This window comes from Bos indicus x Bos taurus, chromosome 4 (genome assembly GCF_003369695.1).
Source record: "Bos indicus x Bos taurus breed Angus x Brahman F1 hybrid chromosome 4, Bos_hybrid_MaternalHap_v2.0, whole genome shotgun sequence".
NCBI lineage: Eukaryota > Metazoa > Chordata > Mammalia > Artiodactyla > Bovidae > Bos > Bos indicus x Bos taurus.
In genome coordinates, this window is record NC_040079.1 from 73,423,692 (window position 1) to 73,438,277 (window position 14,586).

At 36.8% G+C, this 14,586-nt stretch overlaps 1 protein-coding gene across 4 annotated transcripts in view; it reads right to left on the minus strand.

Moving 5' to 3' along the window:
• Window positions 1–14,586, minus strand: part of KMT2E (lysine methyltransferase 2E) — a 91,088-nt gene that overhangs the window by 15,169 nt on the left and 61,333 nt on the right. For all 4 annotated transcript variants that reach the window (XM_027539706.1, XM_027539704.1, XM_027539707.1 and 1 more), the window contains 3 exons: window positions 14,437–14,546; window positions 9,676–9,940; window positions 8,057–8,155 (listed from right to left, as the gene is read on the minus strand). In XM_027539706.1, coding sequence (XP_027395507.1) covers window positions 8,057–8,155; window positions 9,676–9,940; window positions 14,437–14,546 — 474 coding nt within the window. The remainder of the gene's footprint in view (window positions 1–8,056; window positions 8,156–9,675; window positions 9,941–14,436; window positions 14,547–14,586) is intronic.

The following is a 14,586-nucleotide window of genomic DNA, read 5'->3' on the forward strand; positions in this document are numbered from 1 at the left end:
TGTATATTCAAGAATTTAATACACTGACACACAACCAGATATACAGTATCTAATGACTGAAAATTTACCATCCACTTTATAGATCTAACTGAAAAATAAAGTTTTATATGTTACTTGAGATAATTATAGCTGTTTGTACAGGGGACTAGAAATTAGGAGTCTTAATTAGCCCCAGCAGACTATCTATAGCCCCTAACATCAGGGCTTGATGTAGTTTAGGTAATACTTGTCATGTGAGTCTACCACTAGGATGTGGTTGTTAAATTATCCAGACTTTCCAAGCCAATGACTGCTGAGACCTCAAAAAGTCATTTTTATTCTCTGTGAGCTTGGCAACTGTTAGACCCTGATATAGAATCAGAATCAGACAGGGTTGAATTGACACACTGTTATTGCTGGAGGGTTAGGTGCTAAAGTAAACTATGAGAGATCTCTGATGAGATCTACAGATGACTTTTATGACTTATTTCTCAGTTTATGCACTTTACAGTAAAGCATAAAGAGTAGTTTTTGTCAGCAGAAAACTTTGTAAGAAAGTCTGCTTAATAATATCCCTTTATAGGATTTTAATCATTTAAGGAATGGGTTTAGTGAGAATTTTTATTCCAACTTAGTGCTTCACTAAGTGTAAACACTTAAGTGTTTACTTCAGTGTAAACACATTGGAGGACAACTGTAATTTGGAATCACGTAACTTTGTACTTGGAACAGGTTACAGAGATCTTCTTGTCTAAGCCCCCCTATTAACAAATGGTGAAAGCCTAAAGTCCATATAGTTCAAGAATTACATAAATAAAGAAGATGAATTAAAGTTGTATACAATATCACAGTGAAACTATAAACTGAGTAAACCATTAAAATTCACTACAATTAGAGACATTTGGTAATTTGAAGCAGAGTGAAAATAAGTTTATGCACTGCAGACGCCTTACAGTATCTTTGGAAGGAAATCTGCTAGTAGGATGTAAGAATTAAGAAGGATACAGAAAATGAAGACATTTAGGTACTTGTGGTGTACTTTTTTCTTTTTTTACCTTGCCACCAAGTAGGAAGTAGCTCTTTAAAACAACAAAGTTGCCTTTTAAAGGAAAGGGAAATGGCAGGGCCAACCTGCCAAATTACTCTATTACAATCTTGAAATAGAGAAATGAAAAGACTTCTTACTCAACTAAGGGCTTCTCTGGTGGCTCAGACAGTAAAGAATCTGCCTGCAATGCAGGAGACGCAGGTTTGATCCCTGTGGTGGGCAGATCCTCGGGAGACACGAATGGCTACCCACACCAATATTCTTGCCTGGAGAATTCCATGGTGAGAGGAGCGCGGCAGGCTACAGTCCATGGGGTTGCAAAGACTTGGACACAACTGAATGACTAACACTTTCACACTTTATTCAAATAACTTCCCTTATCCTTTCAAAAAGGAATTAGAAACTAATTTTTTTTAAATGGTAAGATTATTGCTTACCAATAAAACTGTTCCATAAGAATATCTCCGTTTCTTCTCTACCACATGATTTACTTTAATCTCACAGTGCTGTTTCTTGTTTGATGTTTTTCCTTATACCCCATCCTCCATGAAAGCTGCTCCAGAATAGGACCCTTGCCTTCTTTGTTCACCAGTACTTTAGGTGGTGCTCAGCATATAACATCCAAATTTTTGTACTGTATATACACTATATACACAATATAAACAGTATATAAACCACGTATATCACTATTATTTGAAGGCATGTAATGAAATCTTTAAGCAAGATTTTGGAAATCTTGATTTAATTAAGGCAGCTGAAGCTGCATATCCTCATTTTGTATGAACAGAAAACCTATACAAATAAATAGGTTCCTTTTTGCTATTCAATACTGTGATTAGTTACCCACTGACTATTCATATTTGAAGATATAATTCCTTAACAGTAATGAGAGAAAATGGGACCTTAGAAAATTAAAACTAGGAGAGAAAAATGAAATGAACAATACATGTCAGATGACTTTTCTGGCAGATTTACCCTGCTTATATTTTACTATTTATTATTAGAAATCCTTTTACATCTTCTAAAGTGATCTAAACCAAGTCACTTCCTGGAGGCATTAGTAAGAGCATGGATTCTACAGAGCACTGTTTTCTGAGTGTGTTTTTTCTATGGAATGAAAACTTGTGGTATGACAAAGGTGTCAACACCAAAACAAATTGCAAGGGTGTATTAATACAAATTTAGGAAATGCTGACAAACAGAATTTCTCAAGAGCATTTAAACACACCACGTATACTGGAAATCTCCAAGTTGGGGACAAGGTAGATTGTTTACTAAACTCAACTAGCCACAAAGCTCTTTCACAAAACATCCACGGAATACTTTTTGATGTGGAAGATCAATATTGAGAAAACTGGGGAATCCTGCATCCTGGTAAGACCTCCAGGGCACTGCCTGGACTATAAGGAAGCTTCACTTAGTTCACACTCATGGGCCTACCTATATAGCTTTCTTCAAATGGCAGCCAGGAACATTTAGTGTTTAGCTCATTTATTGACCACCTACTTTTACAAAAGCAGACATCTTTTATTCCCTAGAAGCTATGGCTGTGACAATGAATAAAACTACAAATCCTTGCCCTTATGCAATTTTTATTTTAGTGATACACAGTTAATTTTAGATTGTCCTAAATGCTTAATAGGTTCAAGAACTTCACACCTAGGTGACTATTCTTTCATACCCTTTGTTGGTCTCAAATTTCTCTCCTCCTAAGTGTGAAGACCACTGGAACCACAGGTTTCCCTGGTAAAGAATCCGCCTGCAATGCAGGAGACCCTGGTTTGACTCCTGGATCAGGAAGATCCGCTGGAGAAGGGATAGGCTACCCACTCCAGTATTCTTGGGCTTCCCTGGTGGCTAAGCTGGTAAAGAATCCACCTGCAATGCAGGAGACTTCAGTTCAATTCCTGGGTTGGGAAAATCCCCTGGAGAAGGGAAAGGCTACCCACTCCAGTATTCTGGCCTGGAGAATTCCATGGACTGTATAGTCCATGGAGTCGCAAAGAGTCATCAAATATTATCCAGACTATTCCCAAGGTACAGTCTTTCCATAAGGTTGTAAAAAATTACTTTGAAAACAATATTAGAAGATACTATATATAAAGGAGGTTCTTTTAATTATAAATGGGGCAGAAGAGGGGAAGTAAACCTCCTTTTTAATTTAAACCTTTCAAAAGTTTTATAGTTTTTATCACCTGTTAGTTCATCAAAATAAGGTGAGCTTCCCAATATCAAACCCCCTTCTATACACTTAACCTTTCACAAGGTTATGACCACCTAAACTCAACTACCAAGGAACTGGGGGAGTCTATTCAGTAGTCCCAGTTTTAGAACCAGGTAAGTATAAGCAACCAGATGAAGTACAACTTACTGTATTTTAACCCACTGTATTTCAGCTTAACTAGGATCACTGTTGGAGAAGGAGATGGCAACCCACTCCAGTGTTCTTGCCTGGAGAATCCCAGGGACGGGGGAGCCTGGTGGGCTGTCGTCTCTGGGGTCGCGCAGAGTCAGACACTACTGAAGTGACTTAGCAGCAGCAGCAGCAGGATCACTGTAAGATCCTCCCAAGTCAGTTTCAACCCACTGACAAAGAAGTATCTCTTGCTCAAGAGAAAATGTCTAATAACCATCTGTTCAGTTCTACACCATTAGCCACAAGTTAGCTTTTGTAAGCAGGTAATAAATTCTTAAAGGGCGGGGATGGGACAAACCATAATGAAGGAAAAAGGAAACTGTTAATAAAAGAATGGCTTCCTATCCTGGACATATAATGATTTGAATATTCTTCCATAAAATCTTAATCATTCAGCATTTCATATGCTCTATAACCAACCAATCTTATTACCCTATATCCTTCCCCACACCTCACCCCAAAAACCAGCCTGCAAATTCCAGCCAAATGTGATTTATCACATAACCACCTCCAGGCTATTTCCCCTAGAGAAATAACCACCCATTCAATTCCACACAATTGAGCCACAAACTAATCTGTACTTATTCACTAAACATCATAAGGTCCATTGTAAATTCTACCTAGTTCATAAAATGGCCTCTGAACCCTCCAGCCGTAAGTCACCAGTCTTGTATCTCCTTTACCACACTTCCTGCTGCACTATAACTGTTGAAGGCAGAGACATTGTCTTAAGTAGCAACCAAAATACATAAGGACACTGGTGCTATTTTTGGAGACCAAGCAACATACTAATATTAAGCAACATACGAATATTAAGCAACATACTAATATTGTATGGAACTGCCATTTATGTAACTAAAAACTATCCTCAAAAATTTCATATGGTTCAAGCTGTACTACAAAAGGATAGGCTGAAGTATATTTGAATTTGGTTATTACATGGTACTTATAGGGGAGGAAAGTCTGACTCTTTTTATACCCCAATCTCATGAGGACTGGTATCTCCTATTATAATGATTTAAAGTCTGTTCTGTCCAGGAGAAAATTTAAATGAGATTGACCTAAGTTTTTCAGGAGTTGACCTATCTTTCTAATTAGTGATGATAACCTAGCCTATAACCTAGTATAAAAGGCAAACACTAGACTATGAAGAAAGTGAAAGTCACTCAGTTGTGTCCTACTCTTTAGGACCCCATGGACTATACAGTCCATTGAATTCTCCAGGCCAGAATACTGGAGTGGGTAGCCTTTCCCTTTTCCAGGGGATCTTCCCAACCCAGGGATCAAACCCAGGTCTCTTGTATTGCAGGCGGATTCTTTATCCACTAAGCCACAAGGGAAGCCTGAGAATATAGGAGTGGGTAGCCTATCCCTTTTCCAGCAGATCTTCCTGACCCAGGAATCGAACCAGGATCTCCTGCATTGCAGGCAGATTCTTTACCAACTGAGCTATCAGGGGAGTGTGTAAATTAATAAAGGCTGATTAGCATTTTCTAAGCAAACTTTTCTAAGCAAAATATTTCACAATATACTACAAATAATAATACTTGGGGGATCATGGCTGCTTATAAATTCTTAAGATGCATGCTTTTGCATTCTCATTTGAGTATAGCAAAAATTCTATAATTAAAACATCAAGGCAAATATTGAAATTACAACAAACAACATTACAGTGACTTTGAAGGCTACAGGTTACAGAGCCAAGGATTTTAAATGAACTTATTTCAAAAGGGAACTCTAGAAGATCCTCTGGAAAAGGGATAGGCTACCCACTCCAGTATTCTCAGGCTTCCCTTGTGGCTTAGCGGATAAAGAATCTGCCTGCAATACAACAGACCTGGGTTCGATCCATGGGTTGGCAAGATCCCCTGGAGAAGGGAAAGGCTACCCACTCCAGTACTCTGGGCCAAAGAATTCCATGGACTGTCACACTGTTATGTATGACAAAAGGGAATTCTCATACACTGTTGGTGGGAATGTAAATTGGTGCAGTCACTAAGGAAAGCAGTACGGAGGTTCCTCAAAAAATTAAAACTATGATCCAGCAATTCTACTTCTCAGTATTTAAAGGAAACAAAACCACTAATTTGAAAAGATACATGTACCCCAATGTTCATAGCAGCATTATTTATAATTGTCAAGATACAAAATGAACCTAAGTGTCCATCAACAGATGAATGGATAAAGATGTGATATAGATATATGCACAGGCATACACACATCAATGGAATACTGCTGCTGCTGCTGCTAAGTCGCTTCAGTCGTGTCCGACTCTGTGCGACCCCATAGACAGCAGCCCACCAGGCTCCCCCATCCCTGGGATTCTCCAGGCAAGAACACTGGAGTGGGTTGCCATTTCCTTCTCCAATGCGTGAAAGTGAAAAGTGAAAGTGAAGTCGCTCAGTCATGTCCGACTTTTCGAGACCCCATGGACTGCAGCCCATCAGGCTCCTCCGTCCATGGGATTTTCCAGGCAAGAGTACTAGGGTGGGGTGCCATTGCCTTCTCCGAATGCAATACTACTCACCCATAAAAAATGAAAATTCACCATTTATAGCAACATGAATGGACTTGGAGGATATTATGCTAAGTGAAGTAAGTCAGAGGAAAACAAATACTGTTATGTTATCACTTATATGTGGAATCTAAAAAATACAACTGGTGAATATAAGAAAAAAGCAGACTCACAGATATAAAAAACAAACTAGTAGTTACCAGTGGGGAGAGAAGAGGAGGAGGTGGGGAAATATAATGGTAGGGGATTGAGAGGTACAAACTGCTAGGTATAAAATAAGCTATAAGGATATAATGTACAACACAGGGAATATAGCCAATGTTCTATAATAACTATAAATGGAGTTTAACATTTAAAAATTATGAATCACTATATTACATACCTGTACTTATGTAACACTGTACATCAACTATACTTCAATAAAAAAATTTCACACCCCTTCAAAATACCAAATTCTAAATACTGACATTTGTTTATTCCTATGAAAAATACTGATATTAAAATTAGTATGCTAAAATACATATAAAAACATGAAGTATTCATTTGTCAATATACCATACTAGTAGACAAAATCAGGACAAAAATGGATTCCCAAGAAAGCATTTTTATCTACCTATTTAAAGTTCCATCATGTTCAATAAAAGGCATTTGTATTTTCTACTGGGATCTGAAAATGAGGATGTTATGGGTTTCCCTAACTTGTGCAATACTAAAAGAAGAAAGTATTTTTAAATCAGCCCCAGAGTTATATAACAAATCTCCAGGTTTGAGTTTCTTTTTTTTCCCTTTCCCCATTGCCTATCTCCAGCCCCCATCCCCACCCCGACTGTCCCCAAGCACTGTTATATCCTTTAAAGCCATATTTTTACCAGACACATGCCTCAAACAGAAACCAGTTATAGCATAAAGTGATCTTCTAAAAGCTTCTCCAGGATTATTACAAAGACAAAGCTATGACAATTGTGGAGTGAAATAGGCCAATATTGAAAATCAAGTCAAAAAAGGGCCATAGGTATTTGGGGTAGGTATAAGTAATTTATTAGATGTAACTGAATCTTTGAAAAGGGTCAAGATAATTTCTCTAGGTAGAGGTAAAACTCCTTTTTCTTTATATGCAACCACCAAACTCCTGTGTTTTCCTTCTCTCCTATTCCTAACACTACCCTTGTCCTATCAGAGCAGTGCTTCTGAAACCCTGAGGCTGTGGAACAGTTTGGCATCGCTTTTGCAGTTTTGAATATCAACAATACATCAATGTTAGAGTAATGACCATCAAGGCAACAAAACAGTTACATTAAGCAGGCCTACAAATGACCAAAATCCAAAGATACTACCACTAAGTACAGTGACACTTGAGAGTCCATGAAACACAACATGAAGATCACTGAAACAGGAAATGAGGAAGCATATAAAAAGGGAGTGGGGAAAACCCACACCAAGATCATCAGTTGATAGATAAAGACATTTTCAAATCTTAAGGCAAACTATACCACAATATTTTCTTAACTGGCCTAGACATTTTATCAATTGCTAAATTACCATGGATTTTTAAGAAAATATCTTGTCCTAGTTTTTATACAGGTATTTGCAAATAAATAATACAAGGAGTATAAATGCCAAACTTTTTTTAATGAAAACCTTATTTTATGATAGCAGCATGAGATACAGAAATAGCAGTTGCCAGTATCTTTTTGCATAAATCATGTTAGTGCTATTATCTTTTAAACTCCATTTCTGTTTTACATTAAATTATGAAGAGAAAAAATACATTTAGTTAAATAATGAAAAACATTTGAACAGTAATTCTGGCATTAAAATTTATTAACAGTACACTGCTTCAAAAATGTTAAAAGTATTTCATAAATGTTACAAATTCTAAATTGTCTAGTGAATATACAGTAAAAATACAAAAGATTAGTGGAAGTTACTTGAATGGTAATGACAAAGCCAAAGAGAAATGCTCCGTGACACCATCCTGTTTGCTAATTTCAAAGAACAAGGTAAAGGCCCACCTAAAGGCAGCAACAAGTACTCTGGGAAGAACAATGTCACTAAACACAAGTGACAGCGTGAAGCTGCTACTGGCCTTCCAACTTACCATCTTCCTTTTCCTCTCTGCAATCTGTTCCTCAGACTCCATTTCTACCTCATTGCTGATGGGAGTTTTTTCTTCTATATCATCAATAAAATCTGGTTCCTGAAAGATGGAAATAACTGCTTTAAGAATCTACTCCTCCATCTACAAACTACAGACACTGAACAATGTATTTTAAATAACTGTCATCCTGAACTAATTAAACATAAAAATTGCTCTTAAATTCATTTCAGAAATTTATAACTGGTTTCTTAATTCAGGAAACTTTTAAAAATCCTGCAATCAAATAATGTTGTTTTTAAAAATTCTAGTCAATAATATTATTTTATCTAGAGAGACCACAAAGCCTGAGGTTTATATTCTTCCCAACACATAAACATATATATTATTTCACAAAACCTAGTGCCTACAAATACCAAGTGCTCAGTAAATATCTGTTCAATTTAAAACTTAAGGGAAACTTATGAAAATAAGACACTGGAGATAAATAAAATCTTACTTAATCTTCACATTTAAAAGGTCTTTCCACTTGTTTAGACGGCATATAACAAAATACTTCCTGGTGAAGCAGAAGAATAGGCCAAACTCTTTCCCCAAATTTATCTTACATATTTCTAAGAGAATTTCCTCTCAAAAATCTTATGTCACACTTACAGAATTTACTTCATTATGTCCCGAATATTGGGCTTCCCATGTGGCGCTAGCTATAAAGAACCTACTTCCTGCTAGCCAATGCAGGAGACCTAAGAGACAGGGGTTTGATCTCTGGGTCAGGAAGATCCCCTGGAGGAGGGAATGGCAGCCCACTCCAGTATTCGTGCCTGGAGAATCCTGTGGACAGAGGAGCCTGGCGGGCTACAATCCCTAGGGTCGCAGAGACTCAGACACGACTGAAGTGACTTAGCATGCACACATGCATGCATGTTCCAAATTAAAAGAAACATTATGGCTTAAGATTTTAGAGTTCTTAATAAATAAGAACATTTATTATAAACATAAGAACAGTGTCATCTGGAAAAAATGTTTAAATTACCCAGTCTTAGAAAAATCTTATATTCAATTCTACAAGGATTTCCTGTGTGAGTTGTTCCTTAATAGTTTAACAAATATTGTACAAATTCTAGCAGAATCTGTGTTTTATGTTTATAAGTATACTTCCTTAAATAATAGAATGAACTTAATTTTAAGCCATTTTACATTAAAAAAGTTTAAAATATCACAAATTAATTTTCTTCCATTAATTTCTATCATCAAGAGTCAGTAGAGAACTTCCCTGGTGGTACAGTGGATAACAAACTGCCTGCCAATGCAGAGGACACAGGTTTGATCCCTGGTCCGGGAAGATTCCACATGCCGTGGAGCGACTAACCCCAGGTACCACAACTACTGGAGTCTGTGCTCTAGAGCCCCCCAGGCCACAACTACTGAGCCTGTTTGCCTAGAACCAATGCTCCACAAAAAGAAAAGCCACTGCAAGGGGAAGCCCATGCACCACAATGAAGAGTAGCTCCCACTCCTCGTAACTAGAGAAAGCCTGCACTTATCAACAAAGACTCAGTACAAGCAAAAATAAAATACATAACTAAAATGTTAAAAAAAAAAAAAAACAAAAAACCCAGTACCTGATTATTTGATACTGATAGTCTCAGTGGAGAAAGCTTTCTCTGTTTAGTTTCTGGGCTCTTCATTTTGTTCGTTGTTCCTTCACAATCCAGAGTAATATTCTGATTTTGTGTGTCTTTTTCTTTTGAAATATCCTTTTCTTTTTTGCCTTTCTTCCTTCTGGTCTCATAACCGCTATTGATGTTCTCCGTGGATTCAGAACTACGTTTCAGAACAGGGCACTCTGAATTTTCTTTGAGGCATGCACAATCCACCTTGTACTTACTGGAAAGAAAATCACTTAAATATTTATTCAAGACATAAACTGTAAAATTTTCTAATCCATCTTAAGCTGTATCTCTACAAACCTCTATGCTATTACTGATTGTAAGCACTCCTTTTCACTAATTTTCATCCCTGGTAACTATGACAAAATAAATTTTATTTTTTCATAAAACCAATATAATAATTAGAAGAACCAATCGTAAGGATCACCAGTGATGGTTTACAGAAGGAAAAAAACAAAACTAAGCTAAAACTGAGTTTTTTTTAAGTAAAATGATACCATGGCTTATATCAAGGCCAAAAAAAAAAAAAGTTTACTTCAGTGTGTTATAAAATATATATGCGGAAAATGATAAAATACTCTAAATCTGACTTAAATTAAAAAATGCTAGGTAAATAAATATCAAACCTTAACTAGTTTGTTTTATACTTAAAGGAATGATTTCAATAACCAGAGTTCTTTAAAAAGCTACCTTGATAAAAAATTGAGTCTTAATTCCTTTTGCCCTTAAGTATTCCCTTTCAAATAAATGGAAGCTTGAAAGATAATTGCATTCTCTTATCTTCACAGCAGTGATAATTATTACTCCTATTTTAGAGATGAGATTAAAACTCAGAGGGTTAGTTTTATCTTGTCCAAAGTCACACATTAAGTACTAGGGAAAACATTCAAATACATGTCTGTCTGAGTCCAAAGACCAAAGCCTGGTGGGCTGCCGTCTATGGGGTTGCACAGAATTGGACACAACTGAAGTGACTTAGCAGCAGCACAATAAAAAATAATTTACTCTTCCAAATTTCTAATAATCCTGCTCATTTCATGTTCAACACCAGTTCAGTTCAGTTCAGTCGCTCAGTTGTGTCTGACTCTTTGCGACCCCATGGACTGCAGCACACCAGGCCTCCCTGTCCATCACCAATTCCCCGAGTTTACTCAAACTCATGTCCATCAAGTCAGTGATGCCATCCAATCATCTTATCCTCTGTCATCCCCTTCTCCTGCCTTCAAATTTTCCCAGCATCAGGGTCTTTTCCAAAGAGTCAGTTTTTCACATCAGGTAGCCTAAGTATTGGAGTTTCAGCTTCAACATCAATCCTTCCAATGAATATTCAGGACTGATTTCCTTTAGGATGGACTGATTGGAACTCCTTGCAGTCCAAGGGTCTCAAGAGTCTTCTTCAACACCACAGTTCAAAAGCATCAATTCTTCGGTACTAAGCATTCTTTATAATCCAACTCTCACATCCATACATGACCACTGAAAAAACCATAGACTTGACTAGACAGACCTTTGTTGGCAAAGTAATGTCCCCGCTTTTTAATATGCTGTCTAGGTTGGTCATAACTTTTCTTCCAAGGAGTAAGCATCTTTTAATTTCATGGCTGCAGCCACCATCTGCAGTGATTTTGAAGCCCAAGAAAATAAAGTCTGCCATGGTTTCCCCATCTATTTGCCATGAAGTGATGGGACCGGATGTCATGATCTTAAGTTTTCTGAATGCTGAGCTTTAAGCCAACTTTTTCACTCTCCTCTTTCACTCTCATCAAGAGGCTCTTTAGTTCTTCTTCGCTTTCTGTGATAAGGGTGGTGTCATCTGCATATCTGAGGTTATTGATATTTCTCCCGGCAATCTTGATTCCAGCTTGTGCTTCATCCAGCCCAGTGTTTCTCATGATGTATTCTGCATGTAAGTTAAATAAGCAGAGTGACAATATACAGCCTTGACGTACTCCTTTCTCTATTTGGAACCAGTCTGTTGTTTCATGTTCAGTTCTAACTGTTGCTTCCTGACCTGCATACAGATTTCTCAAGAGGCAGGTCAGGTGGTCTGGTATTCCCATGGCTTTCAGAATTCTCCACAGTTTACTGTTATCCACACAGTCAATGACTTTGGCATAGTCAATAAAGCAAAAATAGATGTTTTTCTGGAACTCTCTTGCTTTTTCCATGATCCAATGGATGTTGGCAACTTGATTTCTGATTCCTCTGACTTTTCTAAAACTAGCCTGAACATCTGAAGTTCATGGTTCATGTACTGTTGAATCCTGCCCTGGAGAATTTTGAGCAGTACTTTACTAGCATGTGAGATGACTGCAATTGTGCGGTAGTTTGAGCATTCTCTGGCATTGCCTTTTTTTGGGATTGGAATGAAAATGGACCTTTTCCAGTCTTGTGGCCACTGCTGAGTTTTCCACATTTGCTGGCATATTGAGTGCAGCACTTTCACAGCATCATCTTTTAGGATCTGAAATAACTCAACTGGAACTCTATCACCTCCACTAGCTTTGTTTACAGTGATGCTTTCTAAGGCCCACTTCAGTTCGCATTCCAGGATATCTGGCTCTAGGTGACCGATCACACCATCGTGATTATCTGGGTCATGAAGATTTTTTTGTACAGTTCTTCTGTGTATTCTTGCCACCTCTTCTTAATATCTTCTGCTTTTATTAGGTCCATACCATCTCTGTCCTTTTTTGAGCCCAACTTTGCAGGAAATGTTTCCTTGGTATCTCTAATTTTCTTGAAGAGATCTCTAGTCTTTCCCATTCTATTGTTCTTCTCTATTTCTTTGCACTGATCAGTGATCAACACTGGTAGAAAGATACATATCAAACTGCCTAATTCTGTGAATCAAGGATACAATTCAAACATTATGCTCTACCCTTTGACTCTCCAAATCAGGTATTAATAGAAACTAACTCTTTCTGGGTATTTTCTTTGTGATTTTAGGATAATAGAACTGCAAATAGTAACAATGGCAACAGGTAATATTTATTCAGCACTTATTCTGTACCAGGAACTGTTTGAAACCTTTTATATGTGTTAACTTATTCTTCTAAACATTCCTGTAAGGTGGTGTTATTCTCATAATGAGGTAATGAGGCAGAAAGATGATGAAACTGGTTCAAGGTTATGTAACTAATATAAGTCACTGAGCTAGGATTTGAAACCAGAGAGCCATATTATAAAAAGCTTGTGTTTTTACCCACTACGGGAAGAGTCTCTCAAAGCAATGAGTAAAGATCCATTATGCTAAATTGGGAAATTTAACCTTGGGGCAGAGTGGGGGTGGGGAGAAAGAGCCAAAAAGCAAATACTTTAGTTATCAGGATAAATCTGACTCCAACAATCAAGTAGAGATGCATACTGAAGAAACAGAGATTTCACTGACAGATAATGTAATGGGCATTAAAAATGTCTCCATGTAAAATAGATACCACACAAACTTTTAAAGATACTACATGGATTAACTTTGATTAAGTTGTACAGTAAAGAAGTGCTGCAAGGAAGTAAAGCTATGGGAATATAAACTGGTCATTCATCCGTATCTGGTAAAAACTGAGTTTGGATACATTCTACAACCTAACACATTCTACCTCCAGGTGCCTATCATGGGGAGAACATGTACACATGCAGCATTTTTTGTAAGTCTAAAGGTCCACCAATGGTGGAATGGATAAATAACATCAGCAGTGAAAGTAATGAACTAGAGCTACACATAACAAAAGAACTGAATCTCATGAAAAGTAATGAATGAGAAAAGATAAATGCAAAATAATACAGATTGTAACTTACATAAATTTTTAAAACATACAAAATTACTGGTTACTATTTAGGGACATCTAAAGACATTGTAAAAACATTAAACTCACCAAATTAAAGGTGGCAGTTATCTCTAGTGAAAGAGGGAATAGAAATGCAATCTGGCTGCTAAACATGAGGGCCTTCAGTGGACAGTGTTTTGTTTTCTTAATTTGGAAAGTAGGCACATGGACTTTTTTGGGGGGGTTCACACAGCTTGCAGGATCTCCGTTCCTTGAACAGGGACTGAACCCAGGCCATGGCAGTTAAAGCCCAGAATCCTAACCACTAGGTTACCAGGGAACTCCCTACATGGACCTGTGTATTATTATTTTTTACAGTAAGCTTTTTGAAAATTTAAATTGAAGTTTTTATACTCAGAATTAACTTTTCTTACCCCCTAGTGTTTCAGAACAACAGTTCTCAGAGTTTCCTTGCAGGATCTCCACAAACCCTTTCAATTTATATTGCAAAGAAAATCTGGCACAATTTTTCTTTTGAGGGGCAAAAAGTGAAATCATCCATTTCTATTGATTAACCAAATTAACTGAATGACTAAAATTGCACACCCTACCTAAAATACAAGAAAGAAAAGGACAAAATTCTTAAACAATGTCAGTATTGCTGAATTAGGATTACAAATTATTATACTATAAGCATTATATAACAACAATAAATAAGAAAATTTAGAATTTTAGAATAAAATTTTATTTTTTAGAATAAATAAATAAGAAAAACTTAGAAGAGTTAAGCAACCATGCTATAATGGAAGCTGATACCAAAATGTTGGTTTCCAAGTATTTTAAGTTGCCTAATGGTAAGTAAAAATAAAATGCTGTAAAAGTAATGACAATACCTATATTTTTATAGGGACATTCAGAAATTATTTCAGAACAACAGACTTGAACTTACCAATTCCCATAGTCAAAATCAAAGGCAATAGTAATTTCGGTTCCCTTTGGAATACTTTGTATAGAATAAATATAAAGATGTATGGTTCCATCTTCAATTTCATGCCTCACCTGTTAGTTAAAAGAATAATTTTATATTTCCAGAAGTAGT